At 48.9% G+C, this 24085-nt stretch overlaps 2 protein-coding genes across 2 annotated transcripts; one reads left to right on the top strand and one right to left on the bottom strand.

Annotated features, from left to right (window-relative positions):
• The first annotated feature begins 4103 nt into the window (after positions 1–4103).
• Positions 4104–6452, top strand: LOC147230182 (tripartite motif-containing protein 14-like). Its single transcript, XM_086154401.1, has one exon. The coding sequence runs from the start codon at positions 4104–4106 to the stop codon at positions 5187–5189; it is 1086 nt and encodes a 361-aa protein (XP_086010527.1). The 3' UTR covers positions 5190–6452.
• Positions 6453–6615: 163 nt separating this feature from the next.
• Positions 6616–21713, bottom strand: LOC147230183 (choline transporter-like protein 5-A). Its single transcript, XM_086153426.1, has 22 exons — positions 21604–21713; positions 19207–19255; positions 18788–18861; positions 17367–17451; positions 16548–16632; positions 15813–15941; positions 15348–15408; positions 14781–14904; positions 14075–14158; positions 13820–13932; positions 13531–13662; positions 13034–13133; positions 12821–12913; positions 12622–12709; positions 10781–11049; positions 10609–10703; positions 9619–9722; positions 9472–9545; positions 9226–9296; positions 9057–9145; positions 7881–7965; positions 6616–7405 (listed from the first exon to the last, which is right to left on the bottom strand). The coding sequence occupies exons 1-22, from the start codon at positions 21689–21691 to the stop codon at positions 7308–7310; spliced, it is 2190 nt and encodes a 729-aa protein (XP_086009552.1). The 5' UTR covers positions 21692–21713; the 3' UTR covers positions 6616–7307.
• Positions 21714–24085: the final 2372 nt, after the last annotated feature.

Raw genomic sequence — 24085 nt, forward strand, 5'->3', positions numbered from 1 at the left:
AGAGCTCATGGTGTGAGTGAGAACTGCAAAGCTGGAAATGGGGATCAGAAGATCAATGCTCTCTTTGAAACCTTCTCAAGGGACAAGAACAAAGGGAGAACCATTGAAACAGGAATCTTACCCAGATACTAGCAGGCTACTTGTCAATCTGTCAATGGAGAGAACCCAGGCAGGAGAACATGGAGAGAACCCAGGCAGTGATTGCCACACCACCGGTTCTGACACACCATGGGAGAAGATGGGGTTCTGGAGAGCTGTGTCAGTGGATCCTGAGGACCTGAACCCCTCAGGGTTCTGGAGGTTCTGTCCTTCAAGGAGAATCAGGGAGATGGATGGTTCCACTAATGGGGAGAGGAACCGTCAGCAGAACATGGAGAACCTAATGCTAATGATATTCTTTCTATTCTCCTTTCCAGAGCAGGGAAGCAGGAGGTGGAGGTGGTGGGGGAGGTGCTGCGTCAGCAGCTTCACCCGATGCCTGTCCGGCACAGCCGTTCCTATGACGACATGTCTCAAGGCAAAAGCAATAATGACCAGGTGTACAGGTGAAACCATCTCAGGAGCAGCTGAAGGACAGGAGCTGAGGTACAGGTTTGAAGTGCTCATCAAATACCCATTGGTTCTCCAGTGTAGTCCCTGCAAGTTCTCCAGTGTAGAGACAGGTCTTCCTGACCAGAGTTGGGGTTCAAAGGTCAGAGGTTACAGAGGAACCAGGGGTGAAGACCTCTTGAAGTCAAAGTGTCTCCAGATGCATGCAGATGATCCTCAGTGAATTGATAGGGATGTGGAACCTCCTGCGTCTGAACTGCAACTGAGAGCGTCCCCGTTCTGGAAGTCTGGAGATCCATATTCAGAGCCAGAAATAAACCAGGTTCTTTAATTATCTCCTCCAGTTCTCCATCTGCATTCTCCCAGCAGCTACGACATGACATGCACGAGCATGCGTACACGAGCGAGGCCCTCGCGGGGGGTGGGGGATTTTGAATAATTGTATGCAATCACACCTGTGAACATCCGGGAACATCCGGCACATCCCTACACCCCCCATCCCCCCCAGACCACCCCCCACCCCCAACTGAATGTATATTCTACTTCTCGAATGTGAATTCTACTTCCTGCTGTCATCACCAGGGACGAATCACCCGGCTCCCTGGCCTGAATGGACCAGACGGACCGATCATTCCCGCATGCCAACACATCAAACCATACAGTGAGGAGTCGAGGGTGAGCCTACCGTCCTTTGTGTAGAGGGAGATCTCCACCTTGCGCTCCTCTGCGCCCAGCAGGGCCTTGGCCATCTGGGCCACAGCAGGCCGGCGGGTGGTGGGGCCGTACAGGAAGCTGCAGGTGCATGGCTTCTGCATGACCTCGGCCCGACTGTAGCCGCACATCGCGCAGAAAGCGTCATTGCAGAAGATGATGGCGCAGTTCTCCACTTGAGCATTCGCGATGATGAACTTTCGATCTGCGGGGGGGCGGGAGGGGACGCAGAGGACAATAGCCGGTCAATGACGGACCGGAGAACAGGTGGCCATTATGGTTCTACTCCGGGAGCTCTGAAAGATCTCTAGAAACCCTCTGCTCTGCAGTGGTCCCGGGTTCTGAAGGCAACAATGACATCTCACGATGTAACAACCCCCTGTGGCATCCACCGTCACCCTTGACAACCGTATGTGTTCTAGTCCCCCTCCTGTTTGGGTTCTACTGACCCAGAAGGACACTAGAGCAGCACTCCAGGTCCTGGACTTCTTCAGTTCCCTGGACCTTCTGTCTGGTGTTGACCAGTACCTTTTTATGCCAGTTACACAGCCTGCAAGCCCCAGGTCTGCAACCTACCCAAGCTAGCCCCCTAGCCTACTAGCCCCAGGTTTGCATGCTCCCCACCCTGCCAGCCTCAGGTCTGCTGGCTCCCCACCCTGTTATACCCATGGGTGGCTAGCCCCAGGTCTGCTAGGTCCTCACCCCACTAGTCCCAGATCTGCTAGCCCCCCCCCCCTCCCCCCTAGCCCCACGGTCATCAAGCCCCAGGTCTGCAATTGGGTGAAAAACAACAGTAAATTCAGGAGGAGGTGGTTTCTCAATTACTTTTGATCAACCACTTTCTGGTCATTCCGCTTCATGTCATTGATCAGAAAAAGGCTAATCAATAAATATTGATCAGAAATAGGTTGATCAATAATTAATGATCAGACAGCTGCTGATCACTTATTATTGATTAGAAAGAGGCTTATCAATCGGGACTGAAACTGCTGAGCAGGTTGAATCCCTCCTTAACTGAGGCTGCTTCTTCTGAGAGGTATGGACTATCTGCCCACAGTGTGTGTGTGTGTGTGTGTGTGTGTGTCAGTGCGGGTGGGGGGTATGATATGATATGAGCTCAGCAGATTATATTCATCTAATTTGTACTTGGTTGGGGGATTGGGGATAAACAGACCCCTACAAACACACACACACACACACACACATACAACGACTGAATAGTCTAGTATCAGACGTGATGTTTGGTTTGTGGCTCCATTCTTCGGTTCCTCTGGCTGAAGATTTCAGACCTGGGTTTGGATCCTCTCCCCTCCTGGCTGTGGACTGAAGGTCCACGGGTCAGAACCCAGAGCTCGGCACAGGGCTCTACGGTCCTGAACCTCCTCCCAGCAGGTTCTACCAGACCAGAGGACCAACCTCTGTCTGATCTCCATCTTCCAATCAACTCCAAGTTCTACCTTTTTGAGATCCAGCAGAGATGTTTTTAATCATCAATCTACAGCTTTGAGGGACAGTTTGAAGAACACAGTCCACACTCTTCACCCCCCACACCCCCTCCCTGTCTGTAGACTGGGAGACCTTCTTCCTACTTCAAGAACGTTAGCTGGAAACATTCCTGAGCGTGTCTGTGTCTGTTTATGACAGCAAAAGTTGGCATTTGTGTGTGTGTTTATGTGAATGTTTGTGCGCGCGTGTTTGTGAGTGAATGAGTGTGTGTGTGCGCGCCAGTGTGTGTCCTATGAATAGAATATCATTAGTCTAGAAATAATTGTCATGAATCGGTAACCCCCGATGAAGACACTAAAGAGCGCGTGTCCTAGCTGAGCGTCTCCATCACCGATACCGGCAGGTGAAAAATGGCACGAGGACACGCGCGCGCACGCACAGGGTGTATGAAGTCACTTACTCTGGTTCTCGAACTTCCGGATGATCGTGTCCAGGAAGGTGTTCTGGGGGGCCACGTGGCCCCGGCGGACCGGCATGGCGGGGTAATGCCCCTGTACTCTGCCTCGGTGATGTCCCGGTGATGTTCCGCTATCCCGATGATGGGTTATGTCAGTGATGGGTGATTTCAGAGGCTATGACCCGACGTACAGGTCGGACGACAGTGGCTCCTCCAGGTCCTCCCGGTCCCGTCTCTCCATCTCTCCCCCCCCCGGACTCGCTCTCCGACCCGCCGCAGCGGAGTGGAGCCCCGCCCATCTGTCAGGAACCGCTCGCTGATTGGTCGCTCCCTGGGAGTGGTGCTTTAAATACCCGCTCGTTCATCACACCTGGACAGGGGTTATGTTCCTCATCTCAGGTTCTTCACCAGATGTTTGCTGGTTGTTCTAGTCCTCCTCTCCTGTCCAGGCTGTCACGAATCAGGTGTGTGTGTGTGTGTGTGTGTGTGTGTGTGTGTGTGTGTGTGTGTGTGTGTGTGTGTAGGGGTGAAATCAGTAATATGTGTGACACAACTCGAACACGCACCAGAGTGTACAAAAATAACCTTAACTGTCACAAACTGATGTGACAATGGTGGACAAAACAGGTCATTAAAACCACACCCACACCCACACACACACACACACACACACACACACACACATACACACATATACATATGCACATACACATACACATACACATCTTCCTATCAGTTCTGAGGTCATGTGAACTCATAGCTGATGGGGGGGTGGAGGTCCTCACCAACCAATCACAGCTCAATGTCCTGGTTGCTGATGTCACACAGGGCGCCTCCCCCCCCCACCGTGAGGGCGGGGCTGTGACACTGTGGAGCAGCTGTGTGTTTGCTGCCAGTTGGGACCTTGTAAAAGCGGGTGGGGCCTTGGTGGCGGGCAGTGATGGACGGTGGCGATGGTGGGCGGGCCGAGGCGGTGGAGAGCTGGAGCTCTGTCCGCCTCCGGATCCGAGAGCGGCAGGCGGATCTGAGGAGGCTGCAGCGAGAGGAGGAGGCGCTGGACCTGCGGGCAGAGCGGGAGGCCAGCCAATCACAGGAGGCCTTGGGCCGGATGCTCTGCCTCCTGCGGCGGCACCGTGATGACCTGTGCAGCCAGGTCCGGGCACGGCAGGAGAGCGAGGTGACCCGGGTGGAGGAGCTCCTGGACAAGCTGCAATGGGAGATCCAGGCACTGGAGGGACTGTTGAGAGGCGAGGCCCCCCCGGGTAATGCTGTGCTCCCTGGCCCTGTCCTCTTCCCCGCCGCCAACTCCGGCCCTGCCTGCCCTCCAGCCTACTTCCAGGGAGTGACGGAGGCCCTGCTGGAGACTAGATTGCTCCTCCTGGACCTCCTGAAGGACAGGTGGAGCCCCCTGTTGCAGACGGACCCCCCCCAAGGTGAGCCTGACTCCCGTGCTGGCTTCCTGCGTTTCTGGCGCCGGATCACCCTGGACCCGGACACAGCCAACACCCGCCTGCTGCTCAGTGAGCAGAACCGCAGGGTCACCAATACCCGCTGGGACCAAGCCTACCCCCCACACCCGGCCCGCTTCTGCTACGACTGGCAGGTTCTGGGCCGGGAGGTCCTGACGGGACGCTGCTACTGGGAGGTGGCGTGGAGCGGCTGGAGGGTGTGTGTGGCTGTGGCCTATGGGAATATCCACAGGGTTGGCCATGGCAATGAGAGTGTGTTCGGGTTGAACCCGCGTTCCTGGGCGCTGGACTGCTTCAAGAGGAGCTACAAGTTCTGGCACGACCAGGTCCCGGCGCCTGTGTCAGGGCCACGCTCTTCCCGGGTTGGGGTGTACCTAGACCATGGCGCCGGCCTCCTCTGCTTCTACGACGTCTCCGACACCATGACCCTGCTCCACCGAGTTCGGACAAGCTTTGCCCAGCCGCTTTACGCTGGCCTGGGTGTCTACTACTCACCCGGGGCCATGGCCGAGCTGGTCCAGCTCCCAGAAACAGACACGAGGGAGCAACACCTATGAGAACATAGAGGAGTTCCAAGTTAGCTCCTGGAACCTGAGGAACTGAGGCCAGATGGGCTTTAACCCTGAACCAATCAGCTTTCAATCATCCAACCCTTCACCCTCTCATTGCAACTTTCCAGTTTTCTCCAGCCTTGTGGGGCACCATTTGGAGTTAGAATTAATTACGAGGAATAACTAATAATTATCAATGATTATTAGTTATTAATCAAAGCTGACTGGAATATCATAAACTTAATGATATTAACCTTTGTTCAGGGCACCACCAGCAAAGCTTGAAAATGTCAACATTCAACAATGATATTTTAGATGAATAGGCCCTGTCACACAGTCTGTTCACAATATACGCTCACTAAATACCAGGAAACTCCTCTTTGAACAGAATTTTATAGTTTAACAATCCAAAATGTGTGTGTGTGAAAGGACTGCAAAAATAGCGGCGTCCTCAGAAAAAAAACAAAATGGCGACCTTGATGAAAAAGTATCTAAATGGTAGCGGTTGTAGTCCAAAAGCCACCGCCTGGTGTGGTGAAAGAAAAGGAAGAAGAGAAATAATTAGAAAAGCAGCCATGATGCTACGACGTTAGAGAGCTAACAACAGCGATGGCAAGGGAATAAAGTGATCGGGCAAGGCACGATTGGAGAACAGCATTACAACGCTCATAGAATACTGATCAATGGGTCATGCTTGCCCAGATACTGATACTAGCCTTGTCAACGAGCTGATCAGTGACGCAGCATTTGAGTGAAGGAAGAATTGGTTCCCATTACAGTTGCGTCAGCTGGCTTGTTAGCGCATCTGGCTAATGAGGACTCGCAATGGATGTGCGGTTGCTGGCAGAAGTGAGGTGTCCTCTGAATAAATCACCGCGGACGAGAGACCGATCTTGAAACATAGTCGTCTCTCCAAGGTCTTCGGGTAAGGTCTGCCAGACTGTGCAGCTTGCAGCCACAGTAAAGATTGAGGGGGAAACATGTATCTTTGTCTGGTCCAGTGGACAGAGCGCTGGGATGGCACGGCCTTTCCTCCCACAAGGTCTAGAACAGGGGTGTCAAACTCATTTTAGCTCAGGGGCAACACAGAGGAAAATCTATTCTAAGGTGGGCCGGATGGGTAAAATTATGACATATAAACTACTGTTATGTACCTATTGTTCAATTCACTCCTCAAACCTGGTATTTTTTAGCTTTGTGGGCCGTATTAAACCTGTTCACGGTCCTCATCCAGCCCATGGGCCTCGAGTTTGACACCCCTGGTCTAGAAGGTTGGTGGACCAGAGCTCCACGGCTGCTGTAGATCATGGATTACAATCCGGAGCAGAAGAAACCAAAAGCAGACATTTGCGTGAAAAGGTACTTTGTTTTTGTCCTCAAAAAAAGCAAATATGTGAAGAAATATTCAAATAAAAACACTTAATCCCAAAGATCTGCTTGGTCACATTTGAATTTATAGAAGAATCATCTGGGATTATAATCCAGACAGGAAATATCAGTTGTAAAAACAATAAAAAAGATTCCCATTTGACAAATTAAAAGAAAATAAAAACATCAATAAAAAAGTTCTTAGAAAATCTAAAAAAAAAGAAAAAAAAGAATTTCAGTCTTTTTTTAAACACTGAAAACCGGTAGCCGACACCTGGGAGGGGGAGGGGATTCACCGGTGTAGGTCGGCTGTGAATTGATTGACACCTCGCAAAGATGTGGCTGTCTACAGGTCTACAATGTGAGTGTCTTTAGAAGCAGACAGTGATCGGGTGGAAGTGGTGCAGGAGAACAGCTGAGAACCAGTTGGGGTGTCCTCAGTCAACATGGAGGAACCATAACCAGACACAGACCACCTGCAGATTGAGGATGGAGTCCTGTAGGTCCAGGACAGAGTCTTGAAGGTCCAGGATGGAGAGGCTGCTCTGTTCCTGCAGGTCCAGGATGGAGTCTTGCAGGCCCAGGATGATGGGGCTGCTCTGTTCCTGCAGTTCCAGAGGATTTCTCCCTCTATCTCTGCTGTTGATGTAACGTGGCCCCCGTGCGGATTACCAGACTTTCTGGTGGTCTCAGAAGGTCTGGTGATGATGCCCCTGGCAGCCTCCGTTTGCCGGTAGGGGGGGCTAGGATGGGGCTTCAGTGTGGCGGGCTGGACTTCCCCAGGATCCTGTGGAGCTCTGGAGACATGAAGAACGGCTTCTCCATGCTGCCATCGTTCCTCTCTAGGTCATCACCTGGAGGAGCAGGGAGACACAAACATTTGCTTTGTTCACCAACACAGTTAATCAACAGGCCCCACCTGGGCGCCCAAATGGCTGCAAGGGCAGCAGGTGGATGACCTCCTCCTCTTCTCCCCCATCAGAGGATATTGTAACCTAGCATAGCTGAGACTGCTAATATCCTTGCACAAAGTAAAACAACGAAAGGAACAATTACTGTTCCTCCTAGGGTGGAGGTGCTGACCTTCTCCATCACAGGAAGATCTCCTGACGCGGAGGAGAACCCTCTGTTGCCCTCAATCCCACCACTGTTCATTGAACCTAACGTCCTGGAGGAGGAGGTGCCTGCTTTCCAACCAAATCCCCCCCCCCCCCCCCCCCCCCCCCCACCACCTGCAGGATCGCCAGTGGATCACGCGACCTTCTTGGTTACAGGGCAGTTGCCAAGACCAGGCTTGAAGTTCTAGGAGGAACATGAAGGTGTACTCACAGAAGCAGAGGAAGAAGGTGTCTACACACAGAGCGTAGACACTGAAGAAGCCATGTGCAATCAGATAAGCTCCGCCCACCAGTGTCTGAGGGGGAACATAATGGGCATCAGACTGAAGACCTCCAACAGAAGCTCCATCTATACCTTCTCTGAACTTCACTAAAAGTCAGGCACTGCCTCATTAGGGTTGTGTCTGTACGACGGTTCCAAAGGTTCTTTTGAAGCAGGGTCAGGAACCTTTTTGACAGGGAGAGCCATAAAAACCAAATATTTCTAAATACATTTCATTTAGAGCCATATAGTATTTTTAATGTATAATAAATTAAATGTCTAACTTTTAATGTGACCTCTGGTGCTACATGGATTTGTTCAAAGTGCTGCATCACTTTGGTTTCATCAATGCCATTTTATCACTGCATATTAGACATGCCGCACATCAAAAGTCTAGAATGCCCGGTAATCATAATTTTTTTTCTTCTTTTCGCCATCTTTTCCGTTACAGGGGTTGAAGCGGATAAACTAGTCAGCTATCTGATGAAATTAATTTCTTGACCTTTACAATGACCCAGACATGTTCGGAAGCAATTAGTTCCAGACTTGACCAACGGGTGACCCGTGAAATTTATCTTCAAAACTAATTTCTGTTTACTTTAAAATGACACAGTATTGTGAAGAAATATCACAAGTGTTATAAAATCAGTTCCAAACGGATTTTTTTTTCCAACTCTGAATTGTCTGGGAGCCAAATGCTGTCACTGGAAGAGCCATATATGGCTCACAAGCCGTAGATTCCCAACCTAAAGGTTCTCCAACTCCTGTGAAATAAACAGATCCAACCCTGAGGTTCTGAGAGGAACCCTGTGGAATCCTCATCTGAGAAGAACAGAAATGGGATAGTACACATGTGTGATTCAGGAGCAAGTGGAGGCTCTCAGAACCCTGAACCTGCTCAGGTGACAGCCAGAGAGGTAGATACTAGCCACGTGCTAATTGTTAGCATGCATGGACATCTGGAGCCACCTGCAAGGAAGGGCCACGAGATGGCAGAAGAGCCTTGACCACAGAGCTGGAGATGGGCTTAACCTATGTTCAGGTGGCAAACCCAGACTCAATGTGTGTGTGCGTGTGTGTGTGTGTGTGTGAGTGTGTGTGTGTGTGTGTGTGTGTGTGACTAACCAGCACTGGGACCCAGTAGCAGTGCAGCTCAGGGACCTCCATTTCCATTCCAGGGATCTTCTTTGTGAAGAAGAGGTACGCCAGTACACCTGCACACACACATACAGACATACATACATACATACATACACAGTGCCCCCCCCAACCCAGTGGAGGCGGAGCTACGTACCGACTCCTCCTGCGATCAGAACTTTGCCAAGAAACAACAGGAAGTCAGTCACTCTGTCCAGAACAGCAACCCTGTGGAGACAAGCGCGTGCCCGCACGCACGCACGCACGCACACACACACACACACACACACACACACACACACACACACACACACACACACACACACACACACACACACACACACAGAAGCTGATTGGAGGAGCAGTGGTGGCCCCGCCCCCCTAGCCCTTGTCTGGTCCCCACCTGACCACGTTCCTCATCAAGAGGAAGAAGGCCTCCCTTGCAGAAGTGCAGAAGTTCTTGCCATAGATTGCCACCTGGTGGACACACAGAGGCTCACACAGAGGTTTGATTGACAGGGTGGCCAACCAATCATAGCTTGGCACTCACCATGATGTAGGCATTTCTGTTCATGTACCGGAGGAACTTCTCCAAACACCAGAAACAGCATCTCAGGCAGCAGAAGAAGAACCTGGACAGGCTGGTGTCCAGGCCTGGACACACACACACACACACACAAACAGGGTCATTCAACCACTCTGCGGTTGTGTCTTTCAGTACAATAATAATAATTTATCCTTTATTAATCCACTTGGGGAAATACTTTCTCTGCTATCAACCCATCATGGATGAACCATAAGCAGTAGGCATGCTGTCGACCAGCGCCAGGGGAGCAGTTAGGGGTTCAGTGTTCTGCTCAACAACACTTTGACACACTGGGAGGAGCCGTGAATCAAACTAGGAATGTTCGGTTCCAAAGACGGTTGCTCCTCTCTCTCCCTAATGTGTGAGGGTATAAGGATGCATGTGTATTGGTGTGTGCGGGTATGAGGATACGAGCGTATAAGTGTCTGAGTGTGTGTGTACTGTACAAGGATGAAGTTGTATTAGTGTGTTTGTGTATAAGGATGAGTGTATATTAGTGTGCGTGTGAGTATACAAGGATGCATGTGTATAAGTGAGTATGTATGAGTATGTATGAGTTCTTCCCTCAGCCGCAGGGAATCTTCAATCTTTGTAGTTACTGCTAACAGTTAAGACAATTCATATTTCATTGTATTTCTTATTCTTCCTCCTTTCCACTATTGTCTATTACTGTTATGTTTTTACTTGAAACTCTGGCACAACAATTTCATTCGGGATTAATAAAGTTGTTCTCATCTCATCCCATCTCATGTATATATAAGGACATGTGTGTATTAGTCTGTGTGTATTAGGATGCATTTGTGTGTGTATTACTGTCTGTGTGAGTATATAAGGATGGATGTGTATTAGTGTGTACGTGTATAAGGATGTGTGTGTATATGAGGATGTGTGTGAGTATGTAAGGATGCGTGTATTAGTGTGCTTGTGTGTGTGTGTGTATTTGTGTGCGTGTACCTCTGAGCCTGCTCTCCAGATACTCTAGCAGGATCCTAACTGTCTGGACGGAGGAAAGAACCAGAGCTCCGAAGGCCAGAGAACCTGTGTGATACCTAGAGAACCCATAGGAGTGTGAGCATTTCAAGATGGCAGCCCCAAGGCCCCAACCCCAATGGCCCCGCCCCCTGACCTGAGGGCGGTGCAGAAGGCACACAGCAGTGGGTGTGGCGGCAGGTCCCGGGGCTTCCTGCGGGCCCAGTAGCAACATGCGAAGGCTCCAGCCAGTGAGCTCTGCTGGAGAGCCAGGATAAAGGAGGACATCCAGAACAGCAGCAGCAAGTTGGAAATCTGCAGGATGGGCAGGTGCACGTGGAACCACGTCTGACTGTCGTACGACCAGAACACACACCGGGAGCCCAGGCAGGACCGCGTCTGAGACGTGTTACTGCTGGAGAAGGTCTGAGGACCAGGAGCAGGACCAGACGTGAATGCATGTAACAGTTTGTATGAATGTATGAGTGTGTATGTGAGTGTGTGTATGTGTATGCGAGTATACGTGTGTGTACAGCTACATATGTGAGTAGGTGTTTATGTAAGTGTATATAAATGTGTGTGTGTGTGTGTGTGTGTGTGTGTGTGTGTGTGTATAGCCACCCCTGAAATATTTGGACAGTGACACAAGTTTTGTTATTTTAGCTGTTCACAAAAACATATTCAGGATAAAATTATATAAGCCACTTAGCTATAATTTGAGAGTATCAGCATCCAAATTGGAGCAAGGATTTAGGAATTACAGCTCTTTAAAACATAGCCGCCTCTTTTTCAAGAAACCAAAAGTAATTGGACAATTGACTCAGAACGCTGCAAAAGAAAGAATTAGGCTGCATGGGCTCTTCCCTTGGTAACCTGTCATCAATTGAGCAGTTAAAAGGTCTGGAGATGATTCCAGGGGTGACGTTTGCATTTGGGAGCTGTTGCTGTGAACACACAACATCAAAGGAGCTCTCAATGGAGGTGAAACAGACCATCCTGAGAATGGAGAAAAAGAAGAAATCCATCAGAGAGATAGCAGGAATGTTAGGAGTGGCCAAATCAACAGTTTGGTACATTCTGAGAAAAAAAGAGTGCACTGGTGAGCTTGGGAACTCAAAAAGGCCTGGATGTCCATGGAAGACAACAGTGGTGGATGATCACAGAATCCTTTCCATGGTGAAGAAAAACCCCTTCACAACATCCACTAAAGTGAAGAACACTCTTCAGGAAGTAAGTGTATCAGTATCTAAGTCTACCATAAAGAGAACACTTCATGAGAGTAAATATAAATAATTCACCACAAGGTACAAACCATTAATCAGCTTCAATGATAAAAGGCCAGAATTGTCTTTGCCAAAAAACACCAGAGGAAGCCAGCCCAGTTCTGGAACACCATTCTTTTGACAAATGAGACAAAGATCTACCCGAACCAGAATGATGGGAAGAAGAAAGTTTGGAGAAGAATAGGAACAGCTCATGATCCAAAGCACACCACATCTTCTGTAAAACATGGTGGAAGAAATGTGATAGCGTGGGCATACATGGCTTCAATGGCACTGGTTCACTTGTGTTTATTGACAATGGGACAAAAGACAGAAACAGTTGGATGCATTCTGCTGGGTATAGGGATGTACTTTCTGCTCGGATTCAGCTAAATCCAGCAAAGTTGATTGGACGGTGCTTCACAGTAGAGATGGACAATGATCCAAAGCATACTGCAAAAGCAACCCAGGAGCTTTGGTGAAGTGTGTATGTAAGTGTGTGTATAGCTGTGTAGGTATAGATGTATTTGTGAATATGTGTGCGTTTATATTTGTATGTTTATGAATGTGTGTATATGAATATACACGTTGTATAGCTGTGTGTGCGTATAAATGTGGGAAGCATGTGTGTAATTGAATTTGTATAGGTGTTTTTTTATGTGGGTATATGGTATATACTATAAGGTGTGTGTGTGTGTCCATCAGCATAGATGTGACAGAAGTCATAATGTCCTACCTCAGGGTTGCAGGTGCTGTTGCCCTGGCGGCAGCTGGCATCAGGTGACATCACCCTGTAGACGGGTTCCCCCAACGATGCCAGGTGTCTGATCCCAAAAACCCGTCAAGGAGAAGAACCCCTGTGTGTGTGTGTGTGTGTGTGTGTGTGTGTGTGTGTGCGTTTGCGTGCGTGCATGTGTGTTTGTGCTCCAGGATACATGGCGGTCAGTGCCCAGAAGGAGGCGCTCACGCTCAGCAGGAGTAAGGACAGCAGCGGGTAGAGGAGCGTGCATGTGACGTGTCCGACAGCCCTGAACCACAGGAGAGAAGGTCACCAGGACACACCTGTGTATGTGTGTGTATGTGTGTGTGTGTTTGTGTGTGTGTGTGTGTGTGTGTGTGTGGGTGGGTGGTGGTGGTGGGGGGGGTACCTGCTGGCCTCCCGCAGCAGGGCCACAGCCATCTTGAATCTCCTCCTCAAGAAAATGAGCATCAGCAGTACAGAGACCTCCAACAGGCCCAGTATGGAGACTGGAGGACACACACACACATGCACAGCCATGATGTTGAGGAACTGATGTGCTATGGAGGAGATAGATGGCCATAGGGACAAATGTAGGAGGAACCAGGACTGGTCTCCAGCTGGGGGTTCTAAGGTTTATAAGCAGCTTGAACAGCGTAGAAGAAACGGTTCCTCATGTTCCGCCTCAGAACAATGCTAGAACCCTGAGAACAAACACTGTGTTCTCCAGAACTTCTCCCTCTGAGAGCTGAGGATGTTGGTCCGACTGCTGAACTGGGACTGAAAGCTGATCTTAAGTCTTTGGAATGTCTGCGGTTTTCCAAGTGAGAACAGAGGAGAACCTGACAGAGATGGAGGATATGATACTTTCCTCCACCTGCTTCCAGGATATAGAAGGTCACTTACGCAGGAGGATCCAGGTTTGCCGGAGCTGCAGGTACAACTGAAAGTCCGCGTGGAGCCCCACCTCAATGATGGACACTTCGGAGCCCGGCTGGTGTCTGAGGTGGGACATCTGCATGGAGCAAAACCACACACCTGCGCAAACACGCGCACATGCAAACACACGCAAGCAGACACACACACACACACACACACACACAACGACCATGGAGATGACCATGAAGCGCTAACAAAAGTTCCCTTGCCATCCTCCAGTCCAGGAGGTGCTGGCCCCACTAGAGGTTCTTCTCACCGTAGGCCAGCAGCAGGATCACGGAGATGACGGTGGTCCAAAGCAGGAGACCAGCGGTGAACCTCAGCAGCAGGATGAAGATCAGACTCACTGCCACGGACACCAGGAGGCCTCTGGAACCACAGGAGCACCACAAGGTGTGTGTGTGTGTGTGTGTGTGTGTGTGTGTGTGTGTGTGTGTGTGTGTGTGTGTGTGTGTGTGTGTGTGTGTGTGTGTGTGTGTGCGTGCGTGTGTGTGTGTCTGTGTGTGCTTACATGAGGATCCATGACCATGACTTGGCATAGTCCTCTAGGATCTTCACCCCCAGCTCCTTGGTGTTCACCAGGCTTGTTATTCTTCTGGAACCAGGAGATCAGAACCTGTTAAGTCAGCAGCCTGCAACCAATCACAGCTGAGACCAGGCCAAGTGGTGGGGCTTCACCTAGACTGGTCATCTGTTAATCATCAGACCATTCACCCTCATTCACATTTGAGGACGATTTAAAGTCTTGAATTGTCTAGGGGAGGAACACAGAGAGCCTGGAGAACCCAGGAAGAACCTGGAGAACAGAGAGAACCCAGGCAGGAGAACCTTGGAGAGAGAACTTGGAGAAAACCGAGAGAACCCAGGCAGGAGAACCTGGGGAGAACCCAGGTAGGAGAATGTAGCTAGAGACTTGAAAACGGAGAGCAATTCTGAGGAAACTGTTCTCTGGATTCTAAAACAAAACAAAACAAAACAACGTTCTCATGGATCCAAACCTCCTTGAGGACATTCCGTAGTACTTCACTCACATGTTCTCCCATGGCCGCAAAAATAATTAACCTCCACAAGATCTCCTGGAGTTCCCTTTAAGTTCTACATGAATCCTCGAAACTCAGGTGTTGTGTGTGGTTTTGCCTGGAACAACCTCAGAACCCTCAGCTTATCTAGGTCCTGCAGAGTAGGTAGGAGAGCATGAAAAATCTCTTGACAGAAACCTGGCAGCGTCCTTGAGCTCCATCATACTGTGAGAAACCTCCAGGGCCTCCAGAAAGCCAGTCTTGTTCCCCAGAGGAACGGATCCGTTCAGAGAACCCAGGTCTGGCAGGCACCGCTGGAGAACTGGAACACACACATACAGGTTTCTATGACAACCAGTCAAAGATGTTCTCCAAGATCCCTTCATCTGAGGCCTGGAGAACCCTGGGTTGATGACAGTGCAGTACATCTATGACTGGAGTACAACTGCAGTACTATTTGATGAAGGTACAGTTTGTAAACCAGGAAGGAGTACTGAGTACTACTTTGAGAATGAGAACTCAACTGAAGTATTGATTATTGAGATAATACTCTCAATACTGCATTTGGAGCCAGTACCAGATGTAGTTCTGATACTACTCCCTGTACTATGTCTGGTACTAGTCCAGGTACTGTGCCTGATAGTAGTATTGGTACTGTGTCTGGAACTCGTAACAGTACTACTATTACTGGGACAAGTACCGGTACGAGTCCCAGTACTGTGTACCAGATGTCCACTGAGGCCAGGGGTGCTGGAGGTTCCTTACAGGGTCTGCTTGGCAGGATCATGGAGGGACAGTCCTCATCACGGAGAACCTGGGACACTGGCTGGAAACAGAGATGAGCAAACGTAAGAGAACCAGGCCTGGAACTGACTCCACGCCAGCGTTCTCAAGCCAGGAGGGTTCTGCTCCTTAGTCCAGAGGACCTCTGGTCTAAGGCTGGCTTCTAGAACCCCTAGGAACCTCCCGGGAACTCTGGAGTTTTAAAGTTGGAGGTGGGTTCTGGAGAGGAACCCAAACCACATATTGATTCAGGTTTAGGTCAGAACTACACAATCACCTTCTGTGACTCCCAGAACCTGCATATGTGAGGACCCTCCTCCGAGCTCTAGGACAAACATGCAGATTCTTGAACGGGTTCCCAACAGCCAGAGACCCGATGTTTGAGCGCAAACTGGATCTACAGGTCAGTGACCCAGGTGTGATCCAGCTGAGCTCCAGGTGTGGTACCTTGTTTGGGTTGTTGAAGCCGGGCCTGCAGAATCCCCGGTAATAATCCCAGATGTTGTTCCCCAGTCTGAGCTGCAGCTGCATCTCTGAGTAGGTGGAGAACCTGTCTGGGCACGTGGACACGCAGATCTGGAACACACACACACACACACACACACACACACACACACACACACACACACTCATTTGGACTGGCAGTGCAAAGAGGACCATAATCCAGATGGAAACACAAAGTGTGGGATGACTGGATGATTCCGGGTCCGAAGCAGGAAGTACAAGCAAGAAGCCAAAATGGAGACTGGTCACATCCCTCGGTTTCCACCATCATAGCCTCAAGAACATCCAGGGCAAGCTAAGCCTGAGGTTCTGGTCCACTGGAACCCGTCTGATGAGGTCCAAGGATGAAGGTCAGATTGTTCTTCTTTACAGCCTGACCTCCTTTAAGTGATTGCAGCTGCACAGAGTACCTGTGAAGGTACTTTAAGTTGGTGGGACCTTCTTGCTGTCACCTTAGCATAAGCTCACCCATAAGGAGCTCCTTATGCAGAGAGGTGGACCCAAGCCAGAGGGAAGAACCTTTGGCTTCCCATGGCTCATCTAAAGACAGGTTCTCTGTGTAATGAGGCGTGTTTGAGAACCATGGGGAACATGTGGTTTGGGTTGGGAACAAAGAGGAGGAACGGAACCGTCCGGAGAAAAACGTCAACTTCTTCAGGATGAACTTAAAGACAGAACCTGGGTGGTCGGGCACTGGAGTTGGACCAGAAGAGCAGGGTTTGCACATCTCAAGATATTGAAGTGGAACAGGAGGGGCTTGTTCCTGCACACACACGCACACACAGACACACACACACACACACATGTCTATGAAATCTCAAGATAAATTTTACAGAACTGATATGCCAGATGTTGGTCAAGAAGGTCTGTCACGTTCACAGGGTAGTAACAGTGTAATAATAGTTTAATAACAATAGAACAAATAGCGTCACAACAGTATAGTAACGTTAATACTGGAGTAACAGTGTAGTTACAGTATTGTACCACTGCAATAACTGTAACAGTGCCTGACAATAATAACAGTCTCAGTGTAGTAACACTCTAATAGTGTAGAGACAGTGTGGTAACAACTGTAACAGTCTAACAGTGTAATTACAGTGTAGTAACAGTATAGTAATGGTGTGGTAGCTGTGCCATAATGGTATAGTAACGATGTGGTAGTGATATAGTGGTGGTATAGTACTGGTGTAGTAACGGTATAGTAGTGATGTAGTAACATATGGGACTGGTGAGGTCCTGGTGTGGCACTGGTGTAATAGTAGCATAGTACTGGTGTAGCAATGGGGTTATACCAGTGTAGTAGTGACGTAGTATCGGTGTAGTAACAGTGTAGTACCGGTGGAGTATCATTTAGTAGAGGAGTAGTAATGGTATAGTAACAATGTGGTAGTGATTTAGTAGTGGCATAGTACTGGTGTAGTAACCGTGTAGTAGAGATGTCTTGACATATTGGACTGGTGTAGTGGGTGTGTAAGACCGTTACTGGTCCTGACTCACGCATTGGGAGTTCCTTTCTGTCCACAGAAGTGTCCGTAGCTGTCGGTTGGGTGGAGCAATTTCCTGGGGTCTCCATGTAACCAGGCTGAAGGGCAGAGAGACACCAGGGGTTAAACCAGCGTCTCATCTGGCCAGGTTCCTTCAAAGAGACCAGAACAGGAGATGATCCCCCTCCAGGATGGGTCAGGCCTGATCTTCACGGCTGCTGGGAGCTCCACAGTTCTTCGCTCAGTTTCACTAAGGTTCTGCCGGGTTTTGCGCATTTTGAGAAAATCTCCTGCAGGAATGATGAACATGCTCTGCAGGTTCTGGGGTTTCTAATTCCCTATAGGTCATCAAGGCAATCATCTAACCGGCCCCATGGAGATCAGGTGTGCATGGGGAGAAAATCAGGGGATGGGTGAACAAATGAAGAACAAATTCACTTTCTGCTCCTCTCAGGGGAACATTTTCCCAATGTTCGGAAGAGAAGGCGAATGTTCTCTAGACTTCTGCAAAAGATGAACATTCAGCATCTTTATGAGAAGGTTGAGTGTGTGTGTGTGTGTGTGTGTGTGTGTGTGTGTGTGTGTGTGTGTGTGTGTGTGTGTGTGTGAGCCGAGACAATAAGACAGGAGTGGAGGGGGGGCTGAGAGTCTGGTGATGTCATCAGGAATGATGTCACCCATGTTTGTAGTAGCAGCATGAGAGGGCTACAACTGTGTGTTTATGTGTGTGTGTGTGTGTGTGTGTGTGTGTGTGTGTGTGTGTGTGTGTGTGTGTGCGCAGAACTGGAGGCGCAACTCTATTTTGGGACAGAGAGGAAGAACCGATGGTCCTGCAATGTTCTATGAGGTTCTACAATGTTCACACACACACACACACACACACACACACACACACACACACACACACACACACACACACGTAACCCCCCCATACTGGTACTACAAACATAGATGACATCATCCCTGACTCTCAGCCCTCCCCTGTCTTATTGTCTCAGCTCACACACACACACATGCACACACATGCACACTGATTGGTGAATTGAAAGAAATAGCTGATTAAGCTAGTGGACAGATGTCATTGCATCAAGACCAGTTTGGATACAGAGCCTGGTTCTGAAGCAGGTCTTCCAGGTTCTGGTCTGCAGCAGGTGTTGCGGACCTGATTCAGACCTCATCCCAGAGAGGCTCAAGCCGATGATGTCACCACCAGATGACATCATCCTCCGAGTGACAGAATGAGCTCACCTTTTGGGGGGGGGGGGGGTCCTAGTTCTAGTGTTGAAAATGTTTCAAGGTAGGAAATGTCCTGTTGTGATGTTCCAAGGATGGACTTCACTTCACCTTTGTGTCAAGAACATCTAGTATGTGATCCACAGTGTGTGTGTGTGTGTGTGTGTGTGCGTGTGTGTTTGTGTGTGTCTGCGCGCTCACCCATGATCCCCAGGCCCAGGTAGCAGATGATAGTGATGAAGAAGATCAGACAACAGAGCACATCGGTGTAGCTTCTGAGGAGAAAAGGAAACACTCGTCACAAGTCAGCACACTCCAACTCCACTGACCTCCACCATCCGCTTCACCTCCACCTACACCTCCCCAACAGAACTTCAGTTGAGAACACTGGCTGTCCAGGAGCTCCCAGGCCTCCTGGATCTGATGAAGCTGCCAGAGTCTAGAGTTCTGCTAGAGTCTAGCAGAAGCTCTGATGGAGTTCTCCTGAGGAACCCCCTGACGATCAGAAGGGTGCTCCTCAGGGACCCCACAGTTCCACAGCTGGCTCTGGTGAACCTCTGGGACCCACCTTGGAACCTCAGAAGGAGAGCTAGACCTGAGGGCAGCGGGTGGACCAGTACCTTCTCTGTACGGGTCCTCTGAAGGCTGGGTCGAACTTGTGCGCTTCTCCTGTAGGAGACAGAACACCACATAATCAGAACTGACCCCAAGAGTTTCTGGGGTTCCAGAAGGAATGTCTGTCAGCTGAACCCGCTCAAGGGTCAGGGCAGAGCCAATCACAGCTGGCCCTGGAGCAGGGGGCGGGATTTAGACCTGGGCAGGTCCACTGTTGATCATCCAACCTGGGTTCCTTCTGTGAGGAGAACCCACAGATGGAACCCGGTCCAGGGAGCAGCGGTGGGGGGGAGGTGGTGCAACAATAGTTGCCATGGAAACAGTCAGGCTGAAATTGTGTTGTTTTGCAGAAATTTCAAAATAAAACCCAACACTTCCTGTCAGCCATGGAAGCACTTCCTGTCTGCACCGACCAGCGGAGGGGCAGCAGGTGTGAGCTGTTGTCCGTCAGCAGAGTTGCACCCCTAATCCCCCTCAATCCCATTATTGTTGCAACGGCAACCCAATCACAACAACAGGGGCTTAAAATGGGGGGGGGGTTGACCAATCATAGGCTCAGATTTAAAAAATTGTGATAATTCAGATTTCATCTGGAAACTATTCACATCCTCATACACACATTCATTCAATTACTCAACAACCCATTCATTCATTTATGCACTCTATTACTGAATCATTCATTTATTCACTCGCTCACTCAATCACTCATTCATTCAATGTCACCCAACTCATCGAAACATTCATGCTGACTGGTTTTAAACTTTGTGATGAAAACAGAGAACGTGGAAAACCCTGGCAGGAGAACGTGGAGGCTCCACCCTAGTAGAACCCAGTGAACCTTCATGCCAGCGCCAGGAACCTAGGTATGAAGACAGAGAATGTGGAGAACACTGGCAGGAGAACATGGAAGCTCAATCCAAGTAGAACCCAATGAGCCTTCATGTCAGAGCCACGAATATTCTCAGGTCTGGAGAGGAGCACTGAAGACCTCAAATAGAGGACTGGAGAATGTGTTCCTTCTGATGGTCTGGAGAAACGTGAGGTTCTCTGATTGGTCCTTCTCTCTGTTCCACGCTGTTCCTTCTCCTAACTGTAGGAGGGCTCTATGTTCCCCAAATGAACACATCAACAACAAAACACACACACACACACACACACACACACACACACACACACACACACACACACACACACACACACACACACACAGAGCTGATCTTTAAGATGAGGAAGAGGAGAACTGAGGGAGATGAAGAGTGAAGACACCTCAGGAGGCTGTCAGCTCCTTGTTCCATCTCAGAGCATTTCATCTGTGTGTGTGTGTGTGTGTGTGTGTGTGTGTGTGTGTGTGTGTGTGTGTGTGTGTGTGGCTTCCCCCTCAGTGGAGAGACTATTCCTGAAAAGATGGAAATATATTCTAATTATTCGACAGAGGAGACAACCGTGTGTATGTGTGTGTCCTCCACCTGTCGGTACTGGTCTACTCTTATAAACATTCATCCTGGTCTTGCTGACTGTCTGCATGATGAAAGCTGAGGTTCTTTGCCGTTCTGTTCTCTGAGGAACATCTATACCTGAAGGTCCAATCCAAGGCTGCAGGTTCTCCTGTAGTTGAATCGAGTTCTAAACCTAAACTCCTCCAACCTGGATGACCTCCAGACCCCTGGGTGACCTACGCACTATTCAGATACCAGAGCAGCAAAAAAACATCTCAGCTTCCGGACTCCATGGAAGGGTTCTCTCTCCTTCATGTGGTCATGTGTGTGTGGGTGTTAATGGACTTCAAGGTATAAATTGAGACGAAGGTGCTGAAGAGCATGGAGAAAAAACGCATAAGAACCCAGGCAATTCCTACACTGGAACCTGAAGCCTCCATCTGCAAGACATGCACACACAAACACACATACACATTCATCCACAAGGCTGCTAACCCTGGAAGAACCTGAGTCTAGATCCAGACCCTCAGATCCTCCTTAACCTGCTGAGACCAGCAGCACTAAGACTCCACTAATCTTCATCCACCGACCAGAATAGATCGGGCTGTGCCAGCGCGCACGCTCTCTCTTGTTCTCACATGCGTGCGCAAACACACACTCACACACACACACACACACACACACACTCACACACACACACACACACACACACACACACACACACACACACACACACACACACACACACACACACACACACACACACACAGAGGGGATGAAGACGCTTCATCACTTAACAGTGATCACTGTGAGTGTGTGTGTGTGTGTGCGCGCACAATCATGGGCACACTCCTGCACGTCACGGACACGCACACGCTTTGCACACCTGAAGGTCCAGGTGCCCACACGCACGCCCCAGACAAGTAAAGTTCCTGCCGTGTGTCCCGTTCCATCCCGGTCACTCACCGTGTCCGTGTTCGTGTCCATGCGAGTGAACGGCGCCACGCACAATAGTGGCGGCGGGGCGGCTCGCAACGTACCGGCGGGGCGCCATAGCGCGCGGGTGCTACCGGCGGAGGAGTGAGGAGCGTAAGGAGCGCGAGCGGGGGGTGGTTGCCAGGGGCCACGCCCCCTCCAGAGGCCACGCCCCCGCCATTCATTCGTCACTTCCAGTTCTATTATGAGTTTGATATCGACGTTTTAAGATGATAGCACTCACCTGACCAGGTGAACTGACGTCATACATCGATAAAGCCAATACCAATAAATTACCGATCACAGACAACTGGATCGATAATCAAATAGTGAATGTTACATCGAATAATATTATTATGGATGATTCATTAAGGAGTTGTCGTACATGTGTAACGCCACAACGTCTTGATTGATTCATTGATTTGTTGGTTGATTCCCCCCCTACCGTCCGTGACGTCACGTCTGTCCCAGTCGACCCCTGCCGGCCGGATTAGATGCTGCAGGGCCGTCTGTGACCGGGTGACAGAGTGTGATCAGATGTTGTTCGAAATAAAATAAAATAAAATAAGATAAAATAAAATAAAGTAAAATAAAATAAAAGAAAGTAAAATAAAATAAAAATTCTGACAGAGTTTGAGTGTTTTCTACATCCAAACCATATTCATATTAGAAACCCATTAAAAATGAGACGGAAAAAAGAATAGTTTTCGTTAAAATTATCATGTTTTTATTAATTTAATTCAGTCATTTATTTCGTCATTCGTTTTTTTTTTGCATTTTCATTTCTTTTACATTCTGTTTTTCACGTTTCTATGTTGAATAAATTTTCAATTAATTGATTGATGTTTTAATTTGTGCATTAATTCATGTAAAAAATATTTTATCATTTTGTTTTTATATTATATTGTTAGTTCTATATTAAGCTGTTAATTTAATTTTAGATTTGTTTTATTTATATATTTTTTTTATTAATGTTGTTGATTTCTCCAGGAAGATCTGACTTAATTTACTCAGATGAGGCATCCTGGTTTCCTGTGACAGCCCCCCTTTTTTTTCAAAGTAAAATAAATGTTTTAATTCTGTGAATTCCACCGGATGTCCTCTGATTTGACCAGACCAGAAATGGGCAATCTTGATCTGATGATTTTATTTTTAAAATATCCTCAACAGCAGCGTCAAGTGGTTTTAAAATCCACATCCCAGGTCCAGTTTGGTTTGTTTAAAAAATGTCTTTATCCTGCAGCTGCAGTGAGTATCCACTTGTCCTCTTGATAAAGGCTTGTACATTTGACCAGAATAGTTGTGAGGACAAGCATAAATAAAATAAATGTAAAATAGGTTCTTGATGTATTCCACAGAAATAACAGAAATCATCAATGGCATCAATTGCTAGGTATATTTTGTGAGTGACTTTGTAAGATACTTTCTTAATTCTATTGTAAAGACAGAATTTATGACTAATCAGCCATATTTTATTCCAATTTAAATCATTATAGAGAGAAGACCATTGGAACAGTTTTACCAACCAAAAGATTCCTTACGTATTATTTGAACATTTTTCCCTGTTGACAGCCCTGTATCACGGTCATCCAGCTACTTCCTGTTGGTCATCCAGCTACTTCCTGTTGGTCGACCAGCTACTTTCTGTTGGTCGAGCAGTCACTTCCTGTCTGTAGAGGAGCCCTTGACCCTGCTGGTCAGGCTGGAACCCGGCTTCTGAGTGGTACTCTGAGCACTAGTATTATACAAAGTACCATCTGGGGGTTCTACCTTGATGAGGTCACTGCCACTGCAGGAACTATCCTGATGTAATTGGTGATCATAACTGCATTTCTTCCTACTAGGGCGTGGAGGCATTCACAGCAGACCTTGATACCGGAGGCGGGGCTTACCTTGTTAAGTCAGCTGTTAATCATCCGAACCATCCACCTCTCATCCATGCTCGTTTAAACGGGTGACGACATGAAGTTCACCCTCACAGGTTTCATCCTCACAGGCACCAGGCCTCTTTCTGCTAGTTTAGCATACCAACTCTCCAGTAACCACCCCCTTCCCTTTCTTCCACCTGCTCCTCAAGGCTCCTCTGATTGGCTGCAGTGCTGGGAGACCACCCGCAGATGGCAGTGTGGAACCGCTAACGAACACAGACTGAAGGAATCGTGCTGGGGAGACGTGCAAGTCCTGAGGGTCAACCCCAGACCGCCATGAGATACAGATCTTCTGAGAAGATCTATAGGTGGTTGAGGACTGTGGAGTAACACATAGAACCTGGAGAGAACCCTAGCAAGAGAACATGGCCATAACCCAGGCAGAAGAACATGGAGAGAACCCAGGCTGGAGAACATGGAAAGAACCCAGGCAGAAGAACGTGCGGTTAGAGGCTTCAGCCTGGCAGCAGCGGGTGTTGAGCAGAGAAGTTCCACCAGGGGACATCAGAGGGCTGGGCTTTGGATGAGCAAAGGCTGTGGTTGCC

This window comes from Fistularia commersonii, chromosome 10 (genome assembly GCF_037954325.1).
Source record: "Fistularia commersonii isolate RoL2024-O1a breed Wild chromosome 10, RoL_Fcom_v1.0, whole genome shotgun sequence".
In the NCBI taxonomy this organism is placed as follows: domain Eukaryota; kingdom Metazoa; phylum Chordata; class Actinopteri; order Syngnathiformes; family Fistulariidae; genus Fistularia; species Fistularia commersonii.